The following is a 25,859-nucleotide window of genomic DNA, read 5'->3' on the forward strand; positions in this document are numbered from 1 at the left end:
TTTAATCAAAATAGACGGCTGTGATCAAAAGGCAAAATGGTATAAATAGAACCCCCACACCTAACCACAAAAACCCTAGCCGCCTGCCCTCGCCGGAGAAGACGAACCAGACGCCGGAGGAGCCGGCCGCCGCCACCCGCCGCCGCACCGGGGAGTTTTCCGACCGCCGATCGAGGTAAATTTCATACCCCGGCTCATTTTTCCACGCTGAGTTCCCCTATGGCCAAATCGAAGCCAAAATCCCGGCCAAACGGCCGGAAAACACGGCCGAAACCCAGCGGCGCCGCCTCGCCCCTCCTCGATTTTTGCCTCCGATGAGGCCCTTCCCGGCCTCCGTTTGATACAATTTTTATATCACTGTGATCACCATTCTTTTCTCTACATGTTGATCGGAGTCGAATCACCAAAACACGAACCTAGCCGGAGAGCCGCCGCACCCGAGAGCACCGCCGCCAGTAAGCTTCGGTTTTTCGTAATTTTTTGGCCCCCCGAGGGCCCTAGGGTTGTTTTATCACAGGGACCGATGCAAGTGTGGCCGAATTCGGCCGAAAACGACCAACCCGAGGTGAATCGCCGTCGCCGGAGCACGGCGGAGCCGCCGTGCCGGAATTACGATATTGGCCGAAAGGGGCCTTGGGTCTAATTTGGGATTTTTTGGAACACGTGCAGGTACCAGTAGTGCGTTTCAGTTCTCCGGAAAAAATTCAGAAAAAATTAGGGACAGCTTGTAGGCGCATTGTGGAGCCATGTTCGGACCCCGAAACGTGTATGGATTCCTCATCCTATTTCCTATCACGGTATTAAAGTGCAATAAATGATAAATGGTATTTCATGAATCAATAGCTGTGTGAAATTGTTTAAGGTTGCTGATGGAGCCCGAGTCTAGTGTATTTGTCGGTCAGTTGTTGTTTGTTCTATTTTACAGTTTTAAATGCAGTATGATGTCTGATGTTTTTATTTCATAGTTTCGTGTGCATGTATCACTGTTTCATTGATTATGGACTGAATGACTGAGAACCGATGTTCTGTGTTGTCTTGTTTGCATGAACTACCGGTTTGCATGTTTGTGTGTGATTTGATGATGCTGACTGAGGAAAAAGGGAAATGAAAGGTTATGTAAATTAATAATTGTATAATGTTGTCAGCCTGACTAGATATCCTGGGAGCTGGTGGACGGACCGGGTCCGTAGGGAACCCTACCGGGATTGTGGTCTCTCATACCGGACGGGGTATGTAGACCTTATGTGTTTTGGCGCCCATACCGGACGGGGTATGAGGACGGCCCGTTTCACCCTCATATCGGATGCGGTATTGAGGTTTATAGTTTTGGCGCCCATACCGGACGGGGTGTGGGGACGGTCCTAGAATCTGATTACAAGTGTTAAGGGTTCACGGGTAGCAGGACCCCTATGGATCCCCATGGATACCAGTAGGCTGGTAAATGAGGAAGAATATGTTGTGTAATGATTGAATTGCAAAGGTGTGATAAGTGTTATGTTATACAGCTCATATGATTTCGTGATAATGATAATGTTACTGCTTTCATATATTATTTTTGAAATTTCACCGAGATAAGTGGATAGTAAAGGTCTTTATGTTAATAAACGAGTTTTGTTGTAAACTATGCTCCATTGGTCCTTTGGTGTTTTCTACCCACCTTTACCTCCGTGACGGTGAGATAGTGTGATGTCTTTACTGGGCTGGTGTAGCTCATTCCTTATTTAATCATTTCAGATCATGAAGACATTGTTCCCGAGCCCGTTCCGCAGGAAGACGGCGAAGGGGACTCCTGAAGACTCCGTAGTCATATTTATAGCTTTTATTTTCGAGTTTCTCTTTTAGTCAGTTTGTTCTTTTATACTTTGAGCACGTTTTTGGTTTTAGTGTAAGGGATGTTAAGTCAAAATTTTTATTACGCTTCCGCATTTGACCTTTTTAATACACATATTTCATTTCAAATTTTCGATGCCGTTACATTTATAGTAGTAAATATATATTTAGAAAATAAATATATATTATGATATAGACATATATCCGAAAAATATTAAGATAAATTTGAACTTTCAATGTAATTAATTGAATATTAGTTCATATTCATGAAAACATTAGTATTTAGAAAACAAATTTTTTTAAAAAAAACTTATAATATTTAAAATAATGCATTATAATGTTATAATTTTATTATAATTACAATTAACTATTTAATTAATTGATGGTTTTTATAGTCATATGTTATACATATATTGGTCAGATTTTAGACTCAACAACCACCCTTCAAAATTATATATATAGAAACACATGATATATACGTTTTTTACTAAATATGTAGAGATCTGAAATTTAAAAAATAAATAAATTTATAATTTAAATACGGAAGTGAATAAGAATATTAGGGTTTATATTCACTACACAATAAATTAAAATTGCCAATAAAGCCACAAGAATGTCCATTCCACGTGGTTTATAAAAGACATACAGTAATTAAAGAAAAACGAATAAATAAGTATCATAGAGTAACCTTCACTAGCACTTGAAGAGAGTTCGGGAGGTGAACTACTCACAACCCTCTTACTGATCGAAACTTGGATATTAGTCTTTTTGATATGAGATGGTTAATGAAATGGTGAACTACATTAACCCAGTAAGAATATCACACTAATTACTAATACGAAAAACTGAATATTGGTAAAATTAGAAAACAACTAATAGAACCATTGTTTTAAGTAAATACAATTATTTTTAAAACTTTTTATTCGATACTTATTGTTACGATTTTTTTCAAAATCAATTTATAAAGACAATTAACCAAATGACATTTCAATTTCATGTATAGAATCAATAATCCTTCCTTTTTAACCTACTTACTGGGACCTTTGGGGGTCCATAAGGATCTCTACTCGTGAACCTATTATCAAGATTTGACAATTAACTCGACCGTCTCTATACCCCGTCTGATAATGAGCGTAAAAAACATCATCACCTCGATATCCCGTCCGGTATGAGGGTGAACCATATCTCCCAAAATTCTTCAAGTATGGGACTTATCAGTCCCATTTAACTAAGGTAATGTCTACGGTAGGGTTCCCTATGTACCGGGTCCGTCCACAATTTTTCGTGATGCCAAGTAAGCTTTCATTTATTTAGACTCTCATTATCCAAACAACCACTAAAGCATATTAACATCTCATTTTATATTCACATATTAATTCAAATTGCACTTAAACAAGCGATATAGTTTAACATAGTCAAATAATCAATAACCAAAATACCAAATAAACAATGCAGGAAGAACCAAATAACTAAATAACTAAGAAGACCATAAAAACTATTAATTTAATTACACACAGTATAATAGTAAGCAAATATAGGCGGTACAGGAAAATAAATAGGGAATCAGGACAAATGTGAACTAACCAATTCCGGCTCATTAGTGACTTGTAATATTTTTAGGATTTTTCTAATTTTTTCACAAAACACACAATTATCGATTATTAATCCTCAATTTATCGTAACTGAGAATAGGGTGAGGGATCCTTACCTACATCAATTGTAACGGCCCTGGAAATTCAAAAGGAAATACATATAATAATCTGAGTGCGGAAGCGAAATAAAAGATTAAGGTTAACATCCCTTACACAATAACTTAAAAGTACTAAATAATATCACGAAATAAGTTCTCTAAAAGAAATACAAGAAATGAGAAAAATAAAGGAAACTATAAAGAATATAGCATCTACTCGCCGTCTTCTTGTGGATCGGGCTCGGGAATCAGGTCCTTCTTATATGAAATGGTTAAATAAAGAATGAGCTACACTAGCCCAATAAGGACATCATACTATATCACCGTCACAAAAGGAAATGTTGGTAGAAAACAAACAAAAACAACCAATAGAGCACAAATTTTAAAGCAATATATTTATTTAAAATAAAACTATTTACCCTTTTTCTTACCTTTGGAGAACCTGCGAAAACAACCTATAAAGACAATAACATCATACAGATCACAATTTCATGCATAATCAGTAACATAAAATATATAATAAATCCGTATTCATTAACAATAGCTTATTATCACTGTTTCTCGTTTTCACCAGCCTACTAATATCCATGGGGATCCATAGGGGTGTCCTCGCTACACATGAACCATTCTCTTTAACAGTCTTAATTCCAGGGCCGTCCCCATACTCCGTCTGGTATGAGTGTCAAGACATTAAAGCTCAATACCCCGTACAGTATGAGGGTGAAGCGGGTCGTCCCCATAACCCGTCCGGTATGAGATGACGTTCACGGTAGGGTTCTCTATGAATTCGGTCCGTCCACCATCTTCCAGGATATCTAGTGAGGCTGTCACCTTATCTGTTTTCCCTTAGTCTCCGTTACCAAGTTGAACATAATCACATAAACAATAAACATGCACCCGGTAATACAATCATATCGTAAATTCTAAAATCACACAGTGATCAAGTAAGACAGTAATACATGCATTTAAAATCATAAAATAGATAGACCAGATACCATAATGTATTTAAACTATAAAATAAATCAAGCAGGAATCGAAAAAGAATAATGTCCGGTTCGGACTTCATTAGCAACCTTAATTAATTACGCATATCTATTAATTTGCATAAAATACAGTATTACCATATATTCGAACTTTAATTCCATGATAGGAAATAGGGTGAGGGGTCCATACTTGATTCAATGTCAAAAACTAGATTATTACTGCACCTACGGGCGGTCTCTGGGTTTCCTAAATTTTTTTCCGGGAACTGAAACGCGCTTACGGTACCTACACATGTCCCAAATAACCCAAAAATCAGACCCAGGGCCTACTCAGCCAATTTCAGAATTCTGACACAGCGGCTCCGCTGTGCTCTGGCGACGGGCGGTGGCGATCCGCCTCGGGTTAGCTGTTTTCGATCGTTTCTGGCCGAATTCAACTAAACTTACATAAGTTCCTGTGAGAAAACACACTTAGGACCCTCGGTGGGCCGGAAAAACGTAGAAAACTGAAACTCACCGGTGGTGGGGCTCTCCAGTGTAGCGGCTCCTCCGGCTCACATTGCGGTTGGATGTTTTACTCTGGTCAACCTGTAAAGGAGGAAACGGTGGAAAAATTACATCGAACGGGAATCAGGAAGGGCTCATCGGAGGCAAAAATCAAACCACCCCGCGGCGGCACTGCTGAGCTTCGGCGGGGTGTTTCGACCAATTGGCTGGTTCTTTCACTCCGATTTGGCCATGAGTGGGTTTAAAATCAAATTCTGAGCAAAAGGTATAATTTTTACATCGTTTGGCGACCGACTCCCCGGCGGTTGGGTTGTCTTCTCTGGCGAGGGGCTCTGGCAGCTAGGGTTAAAGTTTGGGTGCAGATGGAGATATTTATACCCATCCACTTTTGATCTGGGCTGTCCAACGCTTTTAATATAGACCGTCCGATCGCGATTAAATAGGGAGTAAATCTGGACCGTTCATCGCGATTCAATCTTGGCCATCCGTGCGCGATTCAATCTATACCGTTCGTGTGCGATGCAATCTGGGCCGTCCGTGCGCATTTTAGATCTGGGCCGTCCGTGCGCGCGGGAACGGATCTCAGCCGTCCGATCACGCGCACGCGGATCCCTTCCGCGTGGCCTCCCGCGTCAGCATCTTTGCCACCTAGCGCATCCTGGTTGGTCGGGGCTGCTGACCGGGCAGCTGATGTGGCGTAACTTTTTTAAATTATGTTTTGACTCCCGGTTTCTGATTTTTCTTTCAAAAATACCCACAGAACCCAAATTTTCATCCCGTTTTTCCAAAATTATTTTTAATTAAATTCCTAACTAATTTTTTACCCCTTATTATTATTATTATTATTATTATTATTATTATCATTAAAATAAATTAAATTAAATTCAATTCAATTAATACATATTTATATTTATATAGAATTAATAAAAATAATAAAAATAATTGGGTGTTACGTTGATGTTTTGAAATGCCATACTATCTACTACGCCTCTTAACGGGTCCTGAATTTTTTGAATTTTTCATACAAAAATCCAAAATAGTCATTACGTACCCAAAAATACCCCAAAACATCAAAATCGGTGTTGAAAATCCTTTCTGTCTAATTTTAGGGTTCCGGCATAGCGGCGATACCATGCTTTGGTGTTGGCTCCACCATCCACGATAGCAGTTTGTTTCGGCCTGGCCGGTGTTGGTTTTACACGTATGTCTGTAAAAAAATACATTAGGGGGTCTTGATTAGTCAGAAAATCACAAAAAATTGAACTTACTGGCGGGAGGGGGAGGGGAAGGGATCTCTGGGTGCGGCGGCTTCGTCGGTTCTCCTTCGCGGCTGGAGTTTCTTCTTCGGCTAACCTGCATGAAAATAGACGGTGAACACAATGATCGAAAAATTGTGTGAAACGAGAAGCAGGTAGGGTCTCATCGAAGAGGTCTTTGGGTTTCGGTTGCAGCGGCTCCGCTGAGCTTTGCCCAAGGTTTTCGGCTCACCCACCATTCCTTTTACTCCGATATGGCCACAGGTAGACTCACAATTAAATTCTAAGCAGGTAGGGGAGAATTTTATCTTTTTTGACGGTCGGCAGTGGTTCTGGTGCGACGGCAGCTAAGGGTTGGTCTCCTTCTCCGGTGGCTGGTCCTTCTTCTCCGGCGAGAGCAAGTGGGGCTAGGGTTAAAATTCCCCTACGACGTGATGTTTATATACTTATTCCGTATTGAGTTGGACTGTCCATTCGCGTCGAAGTGGAGTGAGGAGAGTCATCTGATCGTTGCCTTTTGTAGGCCGATTATGTAACACCCAAAAATTTTTTTTATTTTATTTTAATTTTTGTTGGAATTTTTTTTATTTTAATAATTAATTCATAAAGTTTTAATTTAATTTAATTTAATTTAATAGAAATAAAAATAAAAAGAAAAATAAAATGAGGTAAAATTATTTTTGGGATTTAATTGAAATTGATTTTGGGAAAAAAGGGGTGAAATTTTGGATTATGTAGGTGTTTTTAAAAAGAAAATAAAAAATTGGGGGTCAAAACGTAATTTAAAAAAATAGCACCACATCAGCAGCTCGGTCAGCAGCCCAGGCCAACCAGGACACGTCGTGTGGCAGGGACGCTGACGCGGCAAGCCACGCGAGATGGAGACACGTGGGTGATCCGCGTGCGCGCGATCGGACGGTCCAGATCCGTTACCGCACGCACGAACGACCCAGATTTATTTCTAATTTAATCGCGATTGGACGGCCTAGATTAAATCATGATGGACGGCTCAGATTAAAAGGGCAATGTTATAAATAATCGCATCCACACCCAACCCCATACCCTAGCCGCTAGAACCCTCGCCGGAGAAGACAACGCAGCCACCGGAGGAACCGGCCGCCGCCACTCGCCGCCGCACCGGAGGATTTTTTGGTCGCCAAACGAGGTAAAATTTCTCCCCTTGGCTCGTTTTTTGATGCTGAACCTCCCTGTAGCCAAATCGGAGCCAAACCACCGGCCAATTGGTCGAAAAACACCGCCGAAGTCCAGCGGCGCTACCGCGGGTTTCCTCGATTTTTGCCTCCGATGAGGCCCTTCCCGGTTCCTGTTTGATGTAATTTTTATACCATTGTGACCACTGTCCTTTTCTCTACAGGTTGACTGGAGCAAAATACCAAATCACAACTTGCGCCGAAGGAGCCGCCGTACCCGAGAGCTTCGTCAAAGGTAAGTCTCAGTTTTCTGGAATTTTTTGGCCCACCGAGGGCCCTAGGGGTGTTTTATCACAGGAACCAATGCAAGTTTGGCCTTATTCGGTTGGAAACAGCCAACCCAAGGCGGATCGCCACCGTGGGCGGCGATGCCGTTGCCGGAGCACGGGGGAGCCGCCGTGCCATAATTATGAAATTTACTGAAAAGACCCTGGGTCTAATTTGGGGTTTTTTTTTTGGACATGTGCAGGTACCGAAAGTGTGTTTCAGTTTCTGGAGAAAAAATTAGGGAATCTAGGGACTGCTCGTAGGCGCAGTGAGAACCCGGTTTCAGATTCCGAAACAAGTAAGGATCCCTTACCCTATTTCATGTCACGATATTAAAGTTTAATAAATGATAAAACGGTATTTTATGAATTAATTGATATGTATAATTAATTAAGATTGCTAATGGGGTCCGAACCTGATGTATTCGTCGGTCTGTTTTATTTTACAGTTTTAAATGCATTACGGTATCTGATTTATTTATTTTATGGTTTTAAATTCATAAATCACGGTTTCATTTATTATGGTTTGAATTATTGTGAACCCGATATTGTGTTGCCTTGTTTGGTGTCTATTACTGGTTTACGTGTTTATGTTTGATTGGATAATTGAGATTAAAAAAAATAAAAAAAGGTATGTGAATTGATAAATGGATAATGTCGACAGCCTAACTAGATATCCTCGGAGATAATGGACAAATCGGGTCCATAAGGAACCCTACCGGGAACGTAGTCTCTCATATCGGATGGGGTATGGAGACTTTATGTATTTTGGTGCCCATACCGGACGGGGTATGGGGTCGGCCCCTTTCACCCTCATACCGGACGGGGTATTGAGGTTTATGGTTTTGGCGCCCATACTGGACGAGGTATGAGGACGACCCTGTAATTAAGTTATTAATGTGAATGGTTCATGTGTAGCGGGGACCCCCTATGGATCCCCATTGATACTACTAGGCTGATAAAAGAGAAAATTTGTTGCCTGATGATTGAAATACAAAAGTATGATATGTGTTATGTTACAGAGTGTGCATGATTTTATGATGTTTATGATGTTATGGTTTCTTATATGTTGTTTTCATAAATTTTACCGAGGTAAGTGGACAATAAAGGTTTTTATTATTGATAAATGAGTTTGTTATAAATTATGCTCAATTTGTCATTTTTGTTTTCTACCAACCTTTATTTCTGTGACAATGAGATAATGTGATGTCTTTACTGGGCTAGTATAGCTCATTCCTTACTTAACCTTTTCAGATCAGGAGGGCTTGGTTCCCGAGCCTGTTCTGCAAGAAGACGACGAGTAGAAGCCTATGAATTTATTAGTTTTTCTTATAGTATTCATTCATAATATTTCCTTTAGTTAGTTTATTTTTTCATACGTTTAATTCGTTTTGGTTATTGTGTAAGAGATGTTAATCATAATCTATTTTATTTCGTTTCCGCACTTAGAATTTTTCTTATATTAAATTTATACATTTCCTTTTAATTTCTGGAGCCGTTACAGATTACTTGAGCGAATCTAGGTCATTCGTCGTGATTGATTTCGTCCGTCCGATCGCGTTTAAGGAGTGAATGCATCTAAGCCGTTCATACGCGCGAGCTTGAATCTGGGCTGTAGGATCACTGGGCACGCGAATCGCCTATGTGGCCTTCCGCGTGGCGCCGACATAAGCATGTTTTGCCACGAGACATACTTTGATTCGTTGTGGCTGCTGACTGGACCGTCTCACGTGACCAATTTTTTTTTTATATATTTTGACCTATATTTCTAATTTTTCTTTCAAAAACAACTTCTGAACTCAAAATATCACAACTCTTCTCAAAATTATTTTTAATATCGAATATAACTTATTTTTAAAAATAATTTAATAAAATAAAATAAAAATTAATATTTTAAATTATTTTTATAAATGCGAAAATTGATCCCATAACAAATTCTGAACCTGTTATTACCACTTTTAACTCAATTTCCTTTAAAATTTTGAGTTTGATATACACCCATGTTTTCACCCTCGTTAGGCAGCTATTTGCATTTTTGGAGTTGCTTGGACTTAAAGAAGTTTTAGTGCTTCTTATCAACCAAAAATTCAAATTTAAATTCTTCTCATTGGATGATGCCTCGGGACTAGAAGAATTTAGTGGCTTCTTTCTTTAATTCATATATTTCCTTAAAAAATCAAATCATATTTTAAAAAAAGTTGTAAAAATAAACTCTAGTATGGAATTTAAAGCAAGTATTCAAAGTGCTGTTCATCATAATTGCTTCGTAGATTCCCATGAATTGCTCGCCGGAACAAGTGACGATAAACCCTATAGCGGGTAGAAAAGAAACCCTAGGTTTTTGAATAATACCTTTTTTTTCTTTAAAAAAAAAATACAATATAATATATCTTTATTTTGTTATAATTAATAATTAAAACTTGAATTTTTATCTTTTAAGTTAAAACTCAAACAATTAAATGACAACAAAATTCTGTTAGTTCGAGTAATATATATTTTTATTTAAAATATTTATTTAATATTTTTTAATTTTATTTAATATTAATATAAAAATAACATAAACGTGAATTGGAAGTTAATTAATTAGAATTTTAAAGGAAATAAAGATGATAAGCGTAGGTCATATGAAACTCATATGAGATAATTATAATTTTACTCATGTTAATATATTGATAATCACGGGAGAGATAAAAATTAATCTACTTCAAAAATTTTACATAAAGTTCTTCTTATTAGTTTAGTTTAGTTTAGATTAATCATATTAAATAAAAAAAATAATGTTGTTTTGATCTATAATTGCGAGAAGATTGTTCTCACTCCTATTTTTCACCCAATACTTGATTTTATATAATAATGAATTACAGTTAATAGTAGATGATAGCTCTTTTTAACTGATATAACCATATAACATTATATTAATGTTTATTTTTTTTATTTCAACTTTTGGGTATAAAAATATTTTGTATTCCATGTTGATCGAAGTTGAAATTTCTCTGTAGAAAAGAATGTTTTATTTTATTTTATTTTTATAAAGTGAAATGTTTGGTGTAAACAAAATTATGGCGGTTTAATACTTAATTTAGCTTTTGGTAAAATCTTTAGTGACATCAATATATATTATTTGGTAAAGTTAATTTTATTATTGGATTTGAAGCAAAGCAGAAAAGATTTGGAGACATGGGAATATGGTCCAAGCCCTTTTTGCAGCCTTGGGCTGAGTCCTAAAACGAAAGAGACTAGTACAAAGGCAATGGGGCCCTGCAAGTTGGAGGGTTCTGTTTGGTACCATTCAGTAATTTCACCTTGACCCGATTAGGCAATTCCAACGGCCACGTAATCCTTGATGGATTATCATTGAAGAGACAGAAAAAAAGGGAAAGAAACAAACAACCCTTAATTAATCACATACTGGTTTTGTTGCCCCCCCCAGTCAATATCAATAAGGCATCTTCCATTTCTACCCACCAAAATTTTGAAGTAAAAAAGGAAAGTGAATAATAAAATAGAAGGTAATCTCTTAATGAGGAAACCAAAACAAACTGCCTTGTATAAGAATCAAGGGGAGCCGTAGGATTAGTCAATAATTATTTAATCTCGTATAAATCAACGGAGCGAAAGAGGGTCAAAAGTCAGCATATCATTTTTTGAATACGAGTGAAATATAGTAGATAATCCATACAAAAAGAAATAAATTAATTAGTTTTCTTTTTTTTTTTATGAGGTTTGACTGGTAAAAGATACAGGAGATGGAGCGTTTTGAACCTGGGCCAATCATGGAGAGAGCTAGAGAGGACGTAAATAAGAAGGGGTGACGTAAACAGAGAGCCACGCTTTACTCCTATACAGTGACACAGCATTATACACACATATTTATCAGATAAACACAAAACGAGTTGGGGAAGATGAAGATGGAGACGGAGAAATAGAGAGAGAGAGAGAGAGAGAGGTGCGTGGCTTCTTTTACGGTCTCCGTCTTTTTCTCTTCTTTTAAGCTGAAAATATTAAAAGCAGAGAGAGAGAGTGAAGCAAAGACCAAAGAGACATAGACATATTCGTTCTTTTCTGCCTCCATAATTTCTTTATTCCGTTTCTTTTTTCCTGTGTCCTACTCTCCTCGACCCGATCCGACCCTTCTTACGGGTCCGCCAGAGGAAGAACATAATCCCACCGTACAATCTGAAACCTGGGCAGAAGGGGATTTTCGTAGATTAGATGATTTCAGAGGTTAGAGATAGAGAAAGGGGGTACTGGGTATCGTTTTCCGTGTAAATGGATAAAAGCTGTCATTCGTCTGGTGAGTCTACCATCACCACCAACACCGGCGCCGCAGCTACCAGCAGTAGCAGTATCAATAACAGCAGGGATCATTACCTGAAACAACTGAATAAGTTTTCTCACAAGATCTCCAAATCCACCACCACCATCATTAAGAAACCTCCGTTTGATCAGCCTCAAAATCTCAATATCAATACCCATCATCAAGTTCATCATCACCATCAAGCTCCACCACCACCGCAACTAGTTCAAGCATCGGCGTCTGTGTCGCTCCCACCAGCTCAAAATCAGGGTCCGAGCAATCTACAGGTGCAGCAGCAGCAGCAGCAGCAGCATCAGCCGCCGGTCTATAATATTAATAAGAACGATTTCAGGGATGTGGTCCAAAAGCTCACCGGTTCACCGGCTCATGAGCGGTTCTCTAATCCGCCGCCGATTCACCCACCGAAACCGCAGAGCTCTCGCTTGCAGCGGATCCGACCTCCGCCTCTCGCGCACGTTAGCAACCGCCCGCCTCAGTTGCTAAACTGTGCCAACCCGGTGATACCGTCCCACGCACCCGGCGCGCTAAACCCTAGTCTCCCAATTCATATGGGCGCCGCCAACGCAACAGCGGGTTTCATCCAACGGCCACCGGCGCCTCTGTCGCCTCTCCCGCCACTCCCTGCGGTACACGCGGCGGCGGAATCTCCGGTCTCCGCATACATGCGGTATCTCCAGAGCTCGGTCTCCAACACCGATTCGAACCCCAAACAATTCTCGGGATTCTCGCCACTAGCTCCTCTGGTTTCCCCCCGCTGGAACAGTTCGGCTCCGCCGCAACAACCGCAGCAGCATCAAAATACAATTGCGCCGCAACCGATGCCACCTTCAACATCATCGGGAATGTTGCCGTTGCAGCCGCAGTTCCAACTGCCTCCCTCACCGTTGCCATTCGGGTGCCTGAATTCCCCGAGGTCGCCGTACACTTTACTTTCCCCAAGCCTGCTGTTGTCGCCATCTTCTGGTCAGCTGGGATTCCCGCTTTCCCCAACCTTGCCGGTGCCGAGCCCCAGATGGAGAGGCCTTTGAGTTCATTTCTCTTTTTAGATAAGTCTCTTCTTCTGGTAAAAAAGGCTTAGAATTTATTCTGTACATGGATAGGTTTGGGGTTCTTATTTAATTTCCAGTTTTAGATGATAAAGAAAAAGAACAAAGAAAGAACGCCATGAAAATGGTCTCGTCCTGTTAGTTAGAGTCGTGGTATTTTAATGGACATGTAAAGAAGCGGATTATTCCCTTTTCCTTTTGAATAGTTTGAACATTGGAGGAGAAGAAAGATTTTTGGGTTCTTAGATTACTACAGGGAATGTTTTTGCTTTCGTTGTTGTTGGTGTAGTTGTTCTCAGTTATTCTATTAACTGTGCCAAAACAAGGGTCTGTGAACTCATGTTCTTTTTTATATAAATATATGTCTGTGCCATTCATTATATATACATTTTGCCAGTTATAAACAATAATCTTTACTTGCTTTTGGATTTTCTAAGCTCTATTTCTTGTATGAAGTAAATCTAATTGATTCTCTTTTTGGTAGCTAGAGTATTTTGTGCATTTGAAATTAGTGGCTGTTACCTTGAACTCGTTTCTTTGGGATGGATAAAGTTTTTCAGTTTCCTTCAAGTCATCTCATCTTTCAGAATTCGTATAATGTTGTTGAAAAATCTTGCTAGCCTTTGTTTTAGAGTGAAGAGTGATGAGGGTAGAGATTCTTGCAAGTCTTGTTCATTTTTGTCAAACTGTACATAATGATCTTGGCAAATATCTAGGTTTATGCCTTTGTGTTTAGTTCAGCTTCAACTTCTAATGTGTGAGTAACAGCAGAGTGAAGAAAACATTTCTTTATAAAATACAACTTTTTGACAGGATATTTGTGGTTACTGGCTAAAAAATAGCAGATGATACAAATTTAGAAAGAAACTATCAATTTGGATTAGCCCGAGACAAGTTTTAAAACCTTAACTGTTGTTTTGGTACATAAAGGTATGCTAACTTTTGGCATTAGTTGCTCTTGAAAGTAAGAAGAATCTATCTTTCTCTTGAGAATCTACTTATCCTAAGGCAATTGCCAGAAATATTGATGATTTGTTGATTCTGATGGAAAAAAGTGGTTGATAACTGACTTGATCTGCATATATGATTAAGCATCAGTCCATCTGAATTAGCGATTTGAGTTTTCTGTACAACTGCATCTGACCCTCTCTGAATATTGCTGATTATGTGTGGTGTTCACACTTAAAAATTACATGCTTAAGCTGGTTAAAATGGGAAATGGCATTTCCATTTAGTGTCATTTTTCTTTTTGCAAGCATTTCCCTTCTACTTTATGACCAAAAGATTATTGGGGCTTAAGGATTTCTCTTTGTAGAAATTGACTCTACAAAGCCACTAGTCAGGCACTGATGAGTACGAGTGTTTAATTGCCAGAAGATTTTTAAGGTTGTTGGTTGAAGACACTACTGATCTTCCTCATAGTTGTATCGAGGGAGATTAGGTTAAAAATGGTGAATGGTGGTGACTTGGTTTGGTATCAAATATTGTAAACTTTACTATTTATTACCGAAAAGGGTCAACTTTAGTAGAAAAGTTTTACGTTACTCCTACTTATTTGAATCGACTTTTTACTCTTGCTCGTTTGAATTCAATTCTTACAGACGATAGTTGAAAAGGAAAATTTTGATAACTACTATATGATAAAATGGGGAACATTTTTTTTAATAGTAAAAAAACAATACCGAACTTTAAAAGATTAATTGTTCGAAACTTTACATTAGAAATCTGTGGTGTATTTTACTACTACTACATGCATAATAATTTTTAGAAGTTGAAATTGACTTTCTAACATGAAAGAAAATAAAAATAAAGTTAAAATTAATTAATTTTGCAGCTAGAATGTTGTGATTGCCGCTAATAATTTGAGGAGCAGCAGTAAATTGCAACCCTAAAATATTTGTCCAGTTTATTTTGATTGTGACTACGATGTCGTCATATATGAGTAAGCATGAGGTGTTTGTCTATCAGACTTATTTTTTCTTTAATTTTATTGGCAATCTTCCAATTTGCTTCAATTAGCATGAAAGTTACCTTAAATCTTATTCTATTTTCCAATAATTAAATAAAAATAAATAACCAGTTGACACCGAATTCGACAAACAAAATCGGTGACTTAATAAATTTTCTTCATTTAAAGTTTGTGTGGTAATATCTTAGAAAATTCAAGTCATTATTTTTTTAAGTACTCAAATAAATAAACCAACATCTTTGTTCCATGTTACACAAGTTATAATTTTAACAATTAATTATATAATAAATAATTTATAGTTAATTGAAAACCAACTCCTCAAACACATCCAAACGTATTACAGAACTATTTCCTCTAATGAGTTGACTCAAAATGTTTTTGAATGCTAGACTTCAACTCTTTAATATCCCATTTCGATTTCATTTAACTCTTATCCTTGAAATCCATTCAAACTTGACAAGTCCATTTTAATATCAAGCGACTGTACCTAAAATTCGGATTCTTAGATTAATTCTTTTCTAACAGGAAAATAAATTTCATTAAAAAAACTATACTTACATGAGAATAAATTCTTTCAGAAAATTTAACAATGCTTAACTAACGTACGTATGTAACTAACTAATAGAACAATAAAAAATTTTAAATTATCAAGTGAGAGAACAAAACAACAAAAAGTAAAATGAAACTATCACCTTATTTTATTTAGGCACAAGATAGACGATCAAATTTGTGTCTCAAAGAAAATGTATACGTACATGCAGGAAGCACAGGAACTTAAGAGTTAAAATAATAATTAGGGCTTATCTTTAAACCCACATATTGTTAAGTCCACAGATTTGAATGAATATAATTTTGTTGGTCGCGGCTCAATTTGCATAATTAAATGCTATCAAGACGCAGCAATCGAATGTCATGTAGGGCTGAAAAACAAACCTAACTCGGGGGACCTACCCTCAAAAGTCTAAACTTCAAACCCTAATTATTCCAACACCTTGAAAAAAAAAATAATAATAATAAAAGCATCAAACCCTCGTAACCTTGACTCAATCGTGGTTAAAGATGCCAAACAAATGGCTTCAAGGACTATTGCCCATGTTTTTGCTTTGGTATCTTGCACGTGTTTGTCTCTAAATTTAAAAATACAAGTTCCAGCACCAATCTTCTTACTTTCATATTTCTAGACCGCTAGATCGGACAATAATCGAAAGACGCGACGCAAAATAATATATCACATTTCTGGAGGAAACATGAATTTAAAACATTAGTGAATAATATCACTGGCAGGGTTTGCCGCCCGCAACCTTGAATTTAAAACATTATCACATAAGTGAGAGTTTATTGATACAGGCATGCCATCAAGAACCCAACCGCACTGACGAGCAACTACTGAACGAAACTACAAATCTTAAAAAAAGAAATAAAACAAGAGAAAGAGTCAATGATGTATATTTTAAACCAGAGGTTTATTTGGGGATTGGCTTCATTCAGGTGAGATACAAATACCCAAATTAATGATGGCTGAGCATAACATTCTGATGCCAACAACAGAATTAAAGCTTCAATATCTTAATGAAAATACCACATAAGAATTAATACCACAAGCTAAACGCAACGGCAAAATGAAAAATAAAAGAAAAGAAAATAAAAACCCAGTACATCCATGATTCATTTAACCAAGACAAGAATGCCTAAAAACTTTTGGGCAACAAGGAAATTAGCAACAAACACCCTCTCCAATCAAAAACATATAGAGAAGCTCGATCCTAATTTAGCAGTCGGATAACTTCACTGCTGATCTTCACCGGGCTTGGCTGCTGCTTCCTTAATCTCATCTGCTCCATCATCCTGATCCAACAACACGTATTTCATATCAAAGTCAATCATATCCTTATGATGAATTTTATCAAAAATGGATGCATAATGATGGGTCGCATTCAATACCTGCATGTCAGATGTCCACAGAGTGAGATTATCCCGCAGAAGCTGCATGATCAAAGTGCTGTCCTTGTATGATTCCTCGCCGAGAGTATCCAATTCCGCAATAGCTTCATCAAATGCCTGATGAAACCAACGCAACAATAAAGCAATCATATAAGCAGTTAGTATTTTCACATTCTACACAGGCAGTAACCAAATATGAGGGAAAATGAAGTAAACACGACTTTAATTTTTCTTAAGTTCAGGTAATCCCAATTTTACTTCGAATTTCTCAGAGTGGAAATTAAAACCAACCCGAAAAGCAAGGTATTGGCAAGAATTCCATATTACTGCGTTCCATAAGGAGGAAAGAAAAAACATTATATAAGGCAGAAAATTAATCAATAAAAAGTGCTTCAACAAGTTAAAATTTATGGCCTTTCTTTTTACCTAACAGGCGAAATCCTAAAAGATTACAAAACTCAAATTATATGCTGCATCAGATTCCATCACCTGTTTGGCGAGATTGCAGGCGCGATCAGGAGAATTGAGGATCTCATAGTAAAACACAGAAAAGTTCAGAGCCAGGCCAAGACGGATCGGATGAGTTGGTGCCAGCTCTGCATTTGCAATATCCTACAAACATTGAAAATCACAAGGAAATGATCAATTACGCGATATAGCCGAGAGAAAAGAACAGAAAAATCAGAAAAAAAACAGCATCTAAACTGTTTCGGTTTAACACAAAAGGCTCTATCAACATGCATCCACAGGAAATAATTAACCAATAATTACAATAGAAAAGAGATCCATTAAATTTCCCAGGAAAAGTCAAACAATAAGATAAATATATAACATTTACCGTCGAAATTTCAAAAATTAAAGCAAAAGAAATTTAAACCCTCAATCAAAGGACACGAATGATCGGCAACCAAATCCACATAAAAACACGAAGATAAAATCGAAATCTAAAACAGATCCGGACTCGAGTATTAGTTTTCTTAGGAAAAAAGTTAAGAAACGAAAGAGGAAAAAAAAAAACCTGAGCAGATTTGTAAGCTGTGAGAGTACTCTCCGCGGCCTCCTTCCTCTCGGCTCCGGTCTTGAACTCGGCCAAGTATCTGTGGTAATCCCCCTTCATCTTGAGGTAGAAGACCTTGGAGTCCCCGGTGGAGGCGGATGGGATAAGCCTGGTATCGAGGAGCTTGAGGATCCCTTCGCAGATAGAGGAAAGCTCAGACTCGATCTTGGCCCTGTAGTCGCGGATCATGGACACATGGTCCTCGTTGCCGCGGCTCTCCTCTTTCTGCTCGATTGAAGAGATGATACGCCAGGAGGCCCGCCTGGCGCCGATCACATTCTTGTAAGCGACGGAGAGGAGATTCCTCTCCTCGACGGTGAGCTCTTCGTTTTCGACGGCGGCGGAGACTTTCTCCATGAACTCGACCATCTCCTCATAACGCTCGGCCTGCTCGGCCAGCTTGGCCATGTAAACATTCTCTTCGCGAGGTGATGAGGCCGCCATTGGTGGAGTGAGATTGGAGAGAAAAGGGAATGAAGAGTTAGATCTGAGAAGAGAGGAAGGAGAGGGAGAGGGGTGCTCGGGTTATGCGTTTTAATTAGAGGGAGGGAGGGAGGGAAGGGGGGGGGGGGGAGGGGGGGCGGGGGTAGAGAGTGGAGCGATGATTGCGTTAAGAGGGGAAGGGAGAGAAACGGAAGATGCGATTTGAGCCGTTGGATTAATGTGGGGAGGTAAAAGGACTGAAAAAAAGACAAGCTGGCAGACACGGGGGTTTTGATTTTGAACCGATAAAAAGGTAGTGCTTTTCTTGGTTCGTTGTGGTTTGAATTTTCTGGTTTGGTGGAAAATATATAAATGGGTTTGGGCTCGTAGATTCTTTTTAAAACCCAAAACAAAAAATTATGATCAAAATTTTACAATTAAGCTGAATAGAAATTTAAGTAATTTAATTATATCTTATTCAATTTATAATAATTAAACAACATAAAATTTGTGGTTGTATTGAATTCATAAACCATATTATTATTGTCTATTTTACCCATAAATCTCACGACTTTGCATCATTAGGATTACTTGGAACAAAGTCATCTGTGTATAAATCCTCCGGATGAGGTCGCCAACCCATTGAAGAAGATTTATTCTGAGTCATCTTACCCAATTTGGGTATGCACTATCTTTCCCATTAATGAAGTCTTCTGGTATTCTAGTACTAGGATTACTTATTTCGCTTATTACAAAGGATCTAGAGGTGCGTGGATAATTTAATTGCATAATTTTCATACGTAATTGTTCACTGTAATAAGGAAATAACATCAATAATGTGATTTAATTGAAAATAACTAAAAATTAATCAACAAATTTTGTTTTAGCAGTTATTTAAATTCTCCTTCATATTAAAGACATTAATTTTAACTACATTCATATGCAAAATTAATATCGTGTACTACAAAATGACAAATAAAAATTCTATATTGTAATTATTAGAAGTAAAAAAAAAAAAAAAAAGAAAGGAAGTTGAGTTTGATTTTTACGGGCATGGTCCTCGAATTGTGGCCGTCTTTGAAACCATGCCAAACATAGGCTGACCCGGCTTCTCCTTGTACTGGGCTATACTAGCGGAGCTCGACCAATGATCCATATGGCACTATATTTAGTTTTTAAATTAAGATTTATTGTAAAATATATTAAATTAATTTTTTTAACTTATTGTAATTATTTCAATAAATTTTTATTATTTTGATATATTTTTAAGTGAGATCATATATATATATATTTTCATAAACCTTTTGATTTCAGCATTAATGGTAATTGGTCTTCTTATTCGAAGAACTAGTTCGATAACGTATTAATATTTATTATAAAAAATTATAGAATTATTGTTTATTTATTTTTAATGAACACCACGTTTAGTTTGATGATCATCAAGTATATATTAGGTCATATATGGCATCACCCCATAGAAATATGATATTGTTTTCCAGTACCGTATCATAAAATGTGCGTCTTCAAAACAAGCTATAATATGGGTTTGGCACTTTGAGACATTTAAAATGCTCACTATATAATATTGACTTAATCTATTGCCTCGTAATTAGCTACTCTACATATATATATATATATATTGAGACATTTAAAATGCTCACTATATAATATTGACTTAATCTATTGCCTCGTAATTAGCTTCTCTATATATATATATATATATAGAAGTAAGTGTAGTTAGAGCATACTAAATCACATTTACGCCATCTGCACTTAACCTCTAATTAGCCAATGGTTAATTAGGTTAAAAATGGAAAGCTCAGATACTGTCCATCTCCCCTTATAATATCTTATATATATATATATATATATATATATATCCACAACCCGTTTATGCCCATTGTAAGATAAAAAGGTCAAGTCAAGATAAGCCCCCGGGTTTTAGTTCCAGGGATCCTGTTTTCTGCAGTTTCTCCATCATATTAATAGCGAATTACCCACGAGTATTTCTTAAATATTTCTGCTCACAGAAAGAAAGATTAGATCAGCTATGGAGTTCTGCACAACAATAATGGAGAAGAAAACCAAAATACAATTGCTATACGATGCCTGCCGCTCCGTTTTCTCTCGCGACGATCGGCTGCCAACTTTCCAACAAATTCAATGGCTCAAAAGCATATTGGGTATATATAAATATACATATGTTTTAACTTGGACGTAGCAATATATACTGATTATAAAATGCATGCAGACTTATTTGAAGCTGTCGACGTGGGGATCGACGAATTCTGTAGCTTGCATGGATTTCCAGCTTCAAGCCCCAGATTAGTGAATGGATTGTTCTGCGGCCAAGGAGTGTCTGAAATAACTTACATTCATGTCCATGAATGTAACTACTTCTCTGTAAGTCTCTTAATCAATTTGTCCTTTACTAAAAGCATGCGTATATAATGAAAATATGCATGGATATATACACGTACGATGTCGTTTTTGTGGTGCAGATAGGTATATTTTGCTTCCCAGCAGGAGGGGTGTTTCCTCTTCATGATCACCCAGGAATGACAGTGTTAAGCAAGCTCCTGTACGGTTCCATGTACGTTAAAGCTTACGACTGGGTGAAGGTGGATCATTCTGGTCACAGAACAAGTAAGGATCAACTTCGGTAAAAATGCATCGTTTTATGTTGTTCTTAAAATTCTCGAATGCATGTTGTTATAAATGATAATTAAGTATATTGGTGTAGGGGGAGTTGGATGCAGGGTGATGAATGGAATACAAAACGCACCGTGTGAGGCGTCAATTCTGTTTGCAAGAAGTGGTGGAAACATCCACTCTTTCACAGCCATAACTCCTTGCGCCGTATTAGACGTGTTGTCTCCACCATATTCTCAAGACCTTACTAGGCCTTCCACCTACTTCTCAGATCTCCAGATTCCTTCCCTTCCCGGCAAGCACTAATCCAAGAACATATATATATATATATGTATTAGCCTTTTAATTATTATTTTTTGATGAAATATAGTGCCAAGAGTCGATTACTGTGTTTAATCTAGTAGGTGTGGGATAAATAATTTTTGCAGGTTATGCCATGCTTGAGGAAATAGACATGCCAGATGATTTCGTTGTGAGTGGATCACCTTACCTTGGCCCTCCCGTGAACACTAAAGAAGATCTTTGTAATTCAGTTGATATTGAACAAGGAAATAGTTCTGACCAGTCGAACTAATCCGGCTAAAATGCCGAAGTATAGTGTATATGTATATATATTAGAAATTAGGAACTTTTCAACCTCTATGGGCCCTTGATGTATCCCTATATGATATACCATGGAATATGTTTATTTCCATGTCAGTTGGTCAATGAAAGTTAATATATATATATATATATATATGGGACGGACACTGTTACCTAACATAACAAAATCTGGGGGTAAATATAAATTATACATATATATATATGTGTAAAAAGCTTCTTGTTTTCTAAAAGCGTCATAGATGTTCTAACTTTAGAGGAGACTAATTTCATGAACATAAAAATGATGTTTTAACTTTAAAAGTGACTAATTTCATGAACACAAAAAAACAGAGATGACCAGTTTTTTTTTTATGGTCATCTTACGGTGATTTCCTAACGTTTTGGTATAAGCAGACAAAAAACATACGATTACCAGACGCTACGAGGAGAAGCTTGATAAACAATTGAATATATATATGTAAGTCATATATATACATATACATACGACGTGAATATCTGATGTCATGATTGGTTGGCTAGCACATCTCTATCCTCTCTGTCGATTTGAAAACTCATTTAATATCATGAGTGAAACGGGACAATCTCCTCTTCCTGCTTCAACGTGGACTTTATGCAAAAGGGCACTCTGTTCGTTTCCTTATCTTACACGTTTCATATGCCCATTTAAAATCTTGTAAGCAAATATCATTTAATCCAAACAAAGAATCTTTAAAACTCGCAAGAGTCATAATAGACAATTTCTATTTTTTTCCGGCGCTTGAAGTGACGGACAAATTTTTAAAAAGCTGAATTTAGCAGCCAAAACGTGGGCCTGAAACGAGCAGGTAATCCGAAACAATCTTAACTTTTGTCGTGAATCTCACCGCCCAAATACGTGGACTAAGCTTTTTTGTGCCTTCTCGGGAAGAAGAATTTTTCAGCTTCTTCAACGCCATCAACAAAATATTTTCGTCACCGCCTGAAATTTCCAAAACCCTTTTCTTTCCACGTGCCAAACGTTTTGTTGCTCTCATTTTCAGTAACTGCGGGTCAAAAACTGTCGTTTCACCAATTTAAGGCCTGTGGATGGTTTCACACTCGTAGTAATTTTCAAGCCATAGCCAGTTCATCACCAAGTCAAACAAGTCTGATCCTTTTGGAAATTCTACTTTTCAAGCTTGTTGATATTTGGGAAAGAGAGGAAATTTACTTGCTGGAAGACGGAGGTGTGAAGCTTGTACTGGAAATATACAAGGTTCGAGGTTAGATTTTTTGGTGTTCTATTGATGCTTTGGGAAACTATGGAGCGGTATGAGATTGTGAAGGATATTGGAGCAGGGAATTTTGGGGTGGCCAAGCTGGCGAGAGATAAGTGGAAAGGGGATCTCTTTGCTATTAAGTTCATCGAGAGAGGCCAAAAGGTTTGTTTGTTTTATCTCCTGCTTGGTTTTCTGTTAATCTTTTTCATGTTGCAAATATGGAATCCAACTGGGTCCTCCTTTTTTTTAAAGAAAAAAATTTGGGTTTTTGTTTCTGTTCTAATGGGTGCTTGAAGCTTGATGGGTTTTATGTTCTTGCAGATTGATGAGCATGTGCAGAGGGAAATCATGAACCATAGATCTCTAAAGCATCCCAATATTGTTCAATTCAAAGAGGTTTGTTCTGTGTTCTTCAAAAGTTGATTTTCTTTCCTATGTGTAAGGTTGATTCAGAGTAGGAGGCTAAAGCTTTATTTGTTCAAAGAGATAATCATTGGGATTTTGACTCTTTTATTACGCTCTTTTCTTTTTCCTTTCTTTTTGGTAATAGAGAATCAACTAGAATGTTAAAAAATGGTTTTTATATGTTAGAAACTTACGAAACTTAAACTTGTGGAAGGACTTCTTTGTTGAGTGGATTTCTCTGTTTCTTTATTCATAATTAAATTTAAGGACTTCTACTTAAGAATTCCAGTTGAAGAAATTTCTTATGTCAGTAATCTCTACTCCCAGCTTGAATTTATCAGAGGAGATGTTTCATTGTGTACTTTGAATCGAATAGAAAATGTTCGAAACGAAATCTAAACATTTAAAATATTAAGTGATTCGCAACTCTAATCCTTGCAGGTCCTACTAACTCCAACACACTTAGCCATAGTCATGGAGTATGCTGCAGGAGGAGAACTCTTTGAGAGGATATGCAATGCCGGTAGATTTAGTGAAGACGAGGTAAAAAGATGAACATCAATTACCATACTCACTAATTTATGTTGTAGAATTCACTGGGGATTGTTTTAACCCCTAATTTTCTGTTTATTTGCAACAGGCAAGGTTTTTCTTTCAGCAACTCATATCAGGAGTCAGTTACTGTCATTCAATGGTCTGAACTTTCTTTTCATCTTTTATTTTCTTTTTTCCTCTTCAAGTCATTGTTATCCAATTTAACAAGCTTATTATCCATTGCAGCAAATCTGCCATAGAGATCTTAAGCTAGAAAATACGCTGCTGGATGATAGCACCGCCCCACGAGTCAAAATCTGCGATTTTGGATATTCAAAGGTAACTTAAATTGCTTGTGGTATAGGATTTTATAGCAAGGAATTGAATTGAGTATGATTAAGGTTTGTTCACTAATCATTATCTTCTCATCTTGTAGTCATCTGTATTGCATTCCCAACCAAAATCTACTGTAGGCACACCGGCTTATATAGCACCTGAGATCCTATCCAAAAAGGAGTATGATGGGAAGGTAATATATCAAGCTTTGGCCATTGCTTCATCACTTCCATTAAACCTTTTGTTTCTTGTTATGGTTGGATTTGAACTATCTTCTGTATTTAACTCTTGAGAAATATAGATTGCAGATGTGTGGTCTTGTGGGGTAACCTTGTATGTAATGCTTGTTGGTGCATATCCCTTCGAAGATCCTGATGATCCGAAAAACTTCAGAAAGACTATCGGGGTTAGTTTTGTTTTTTTTCTCTCGGACACTCCATTCCTCAACAGGATTAAGTAATTGTTATTGAATTTCTGGATCTTTAGTTTTGAATTGTTATTTGTTTTAGCAGAGGATACTCAGTGTTCACTACACAATTCCGGATTATGTTCGAGTTTCCAGGGAGTGCAAGCATCTTTTGTCTCAGATTTTCGTGGCAAATCCTGAAAAGGTAGTTCGGCTCTTGTCTACGTTGCTATTCTTTGATGTCAGATACTCGGGCAGGCAAGTTTATGTGGTGTTTTTGTTGGTGAAATTGCAGAGAATAAGCATACCAGAAATAAAAAACCATCAATGGTTCTTGAAGAACTTGCCAATAGAAGTTGCAGAAGGAGGAAGGTGGGAGAAAAATAATGTTCATAATCCATCACAGAGCATGGAAGAAGTATTGAATATAATCCAAGAGGCTAGGCTGGTAAGTATTGAAGTTGCAAATGGTAGGGGAAATTCCACTCAAGGCAGCATGGATCTTGATGAGTTGGATGCAGATATTGAAGATCTTGACACTAGTGGTGATTTTGTTTGCTCCTTGTGAGACTGTAAATTATTATGTACATATTGATTTTTCTGTATCTTGATTGATTTTTTTAATATGATATATATTAATTTTGTGTTAGGTGATATTTGAAACTTAAATTTGTAACTGTTTCTGCTTATTATTGAATTAACATTTTCAATTTCTAAATGATTCATAATAGTAAAAAATATCTATATATATATTTTTTATATATATTTTTTAATAATGACAATTGATAGAAATTACTGGTAAAATTAATGTTAAAATAAAATTGTTAGGGTAATTAGGTTATTAATAACATTAGTGATTTTTTGTTTTATTTTGATAATTCAGATTTTCTTATTTAATTTTGAATTTTTACTTATACATTTTATAAAAAGATCATATAAATAAAACTAATAATTGACTGTAATTTATTAAAACCATAATATATTAAAATTTTATTTTTCTAAAATTATAAGATGCTAAAATAAAAGAAAAAGAGCAAATAATTGAAAGTAAATTAGTAAAATAAAATAACATGGGAATCAATTAAAAAGAAAACTATAAAAACTGGATTAAGTTACAGTGGGTAAATCTTACTTGGGATAAACTGTAATTTATCTGTTTTCTTGTCTATCGCACATGATCATCAGTCT

At 37.0% G+C, this 25,859-nt stretch overlaps 4 protein-coding genes across 5 annotated transcripts; 3 read left to right on the forward strand and 1 right to left on the reverse strand.

Moving 5' to 3' along the window:
* Positions 1–11,565: 11,565 nt before the first annotated feature.
* On the forward strand, positions 11,566–13,489 carry LOC110816778 (VQ motif-containing protein). The gene has a single exon (XM_088221659.1). The coding sequence runs from the start codon at positions 12,013–12,015 to the stop codon at positions 13,087–13,089; it is 1,077 nt and encodes a 358-aa protein (XP_088077785.1). The 5' UTR covers positions 11,566–12,012; the 3' UTR covers positions 13,090–13,489.
* A 3,031-nt stretch (positions 13,490–16,520) lies between these two features.
* Positions 16,521–18,650, reverse strand: LOC110816689 (14-3-3-like protein). Of its 2 annotated transcripts, XM_022044982.2 has the most exons (4): positions 18,036–18,647; positions 17,507–17,629; positions 17,018–17,134; positions 16,521–16,921 (listed from the first exon to the last, which is right to left on the reverse strand). In XM_022044982.2, the coding sequence occupies exons 1-4, from the start codon at positions 18,516–18,518 to the stop codon at positions 16,862–16,864; spliced, it is 783 nt and encodes a 260-aa protein (XP_021900674.1). In that variant the 5' UTR covers positions 18,519–18,647; the 3' UTR covers positions 16,521–16,861. The 2 variants fall into 2 exon arrangements, with proteins under 2 accessions (XP_021900674.1, XP_021900673.1); XM_022044981.2 differs by having other exon boundaries at positions 16,521–17,134; positions 18,036–18,650.
* A 1,796-nt stretch (positions 18,651–20,446) lies between these two features.
* LOC110816764 (plant cysteine oxidase 4-like) lies at positions 20,447–21,837 on the forward strand. The gene is made up of 5 exons (XM_022045081.2): positions 20,447–20,680; positions 20,749–20,900; positions 20,999–21,143; positions 21,241–21,444; positions 21,578–21,837. The coding sequence occupies exons 1-5, from the start codon at positions 20,548–20,550 to the stop codon at positions 21,721–21,723; spliced, it is 780 nt and encodes a 259-aa protein (XP_021900773.1). The 5' UTR covers positions 20,447–20,547; the 3' UTR covers positions 21,724–21,837.
* An 851-nt stretch (positions 21,838–22,688) lies between these two features.
* Positions 22,689–25,320, forward strand: SNRK2-8 (Protein kinase superfamily protein). The gene is made up of 9 exons (XM_022045096.2): positions 22,689–23,152; positions 23,312–23,386; positions 23,837–23,938; positions 24,036–24,089; positions 24,176–24,268; positions 24,366–24,458; positions 24,567–24,671; positions 24,778–24,876; positions 24,967–25,320. The coding sequence occupies exons 1-9, from the start codon at positions 23,018–23,020 to the stop codon at positions 25,237–25,239; spliced, it is 1,029 nt and encodes a 342-aa protein (XP_021900788.1). The 5' UTR covers positions 22,689–23,017; the 3' UTR covers positions 25,240–25,320.
* The last annotated feature ends 539 nt before the right edge of the window (positions 25,321–25,859 follow it).

This window comes from Carica papaya, chromosome 1 (assembly GCF_054855325.1).
Source record: "Carica papaya isolate Zhongbai chromosome 1, ASM5485532v1, whole genome shotgun sequence".
NCBI classification, from domain to species: domain Eukaryota; kingdom Viridiplantae; phylum Streptophyta; class Magnoliopsida; order Brassicales; family Caricaceae; genus Carica; species Carica papaya.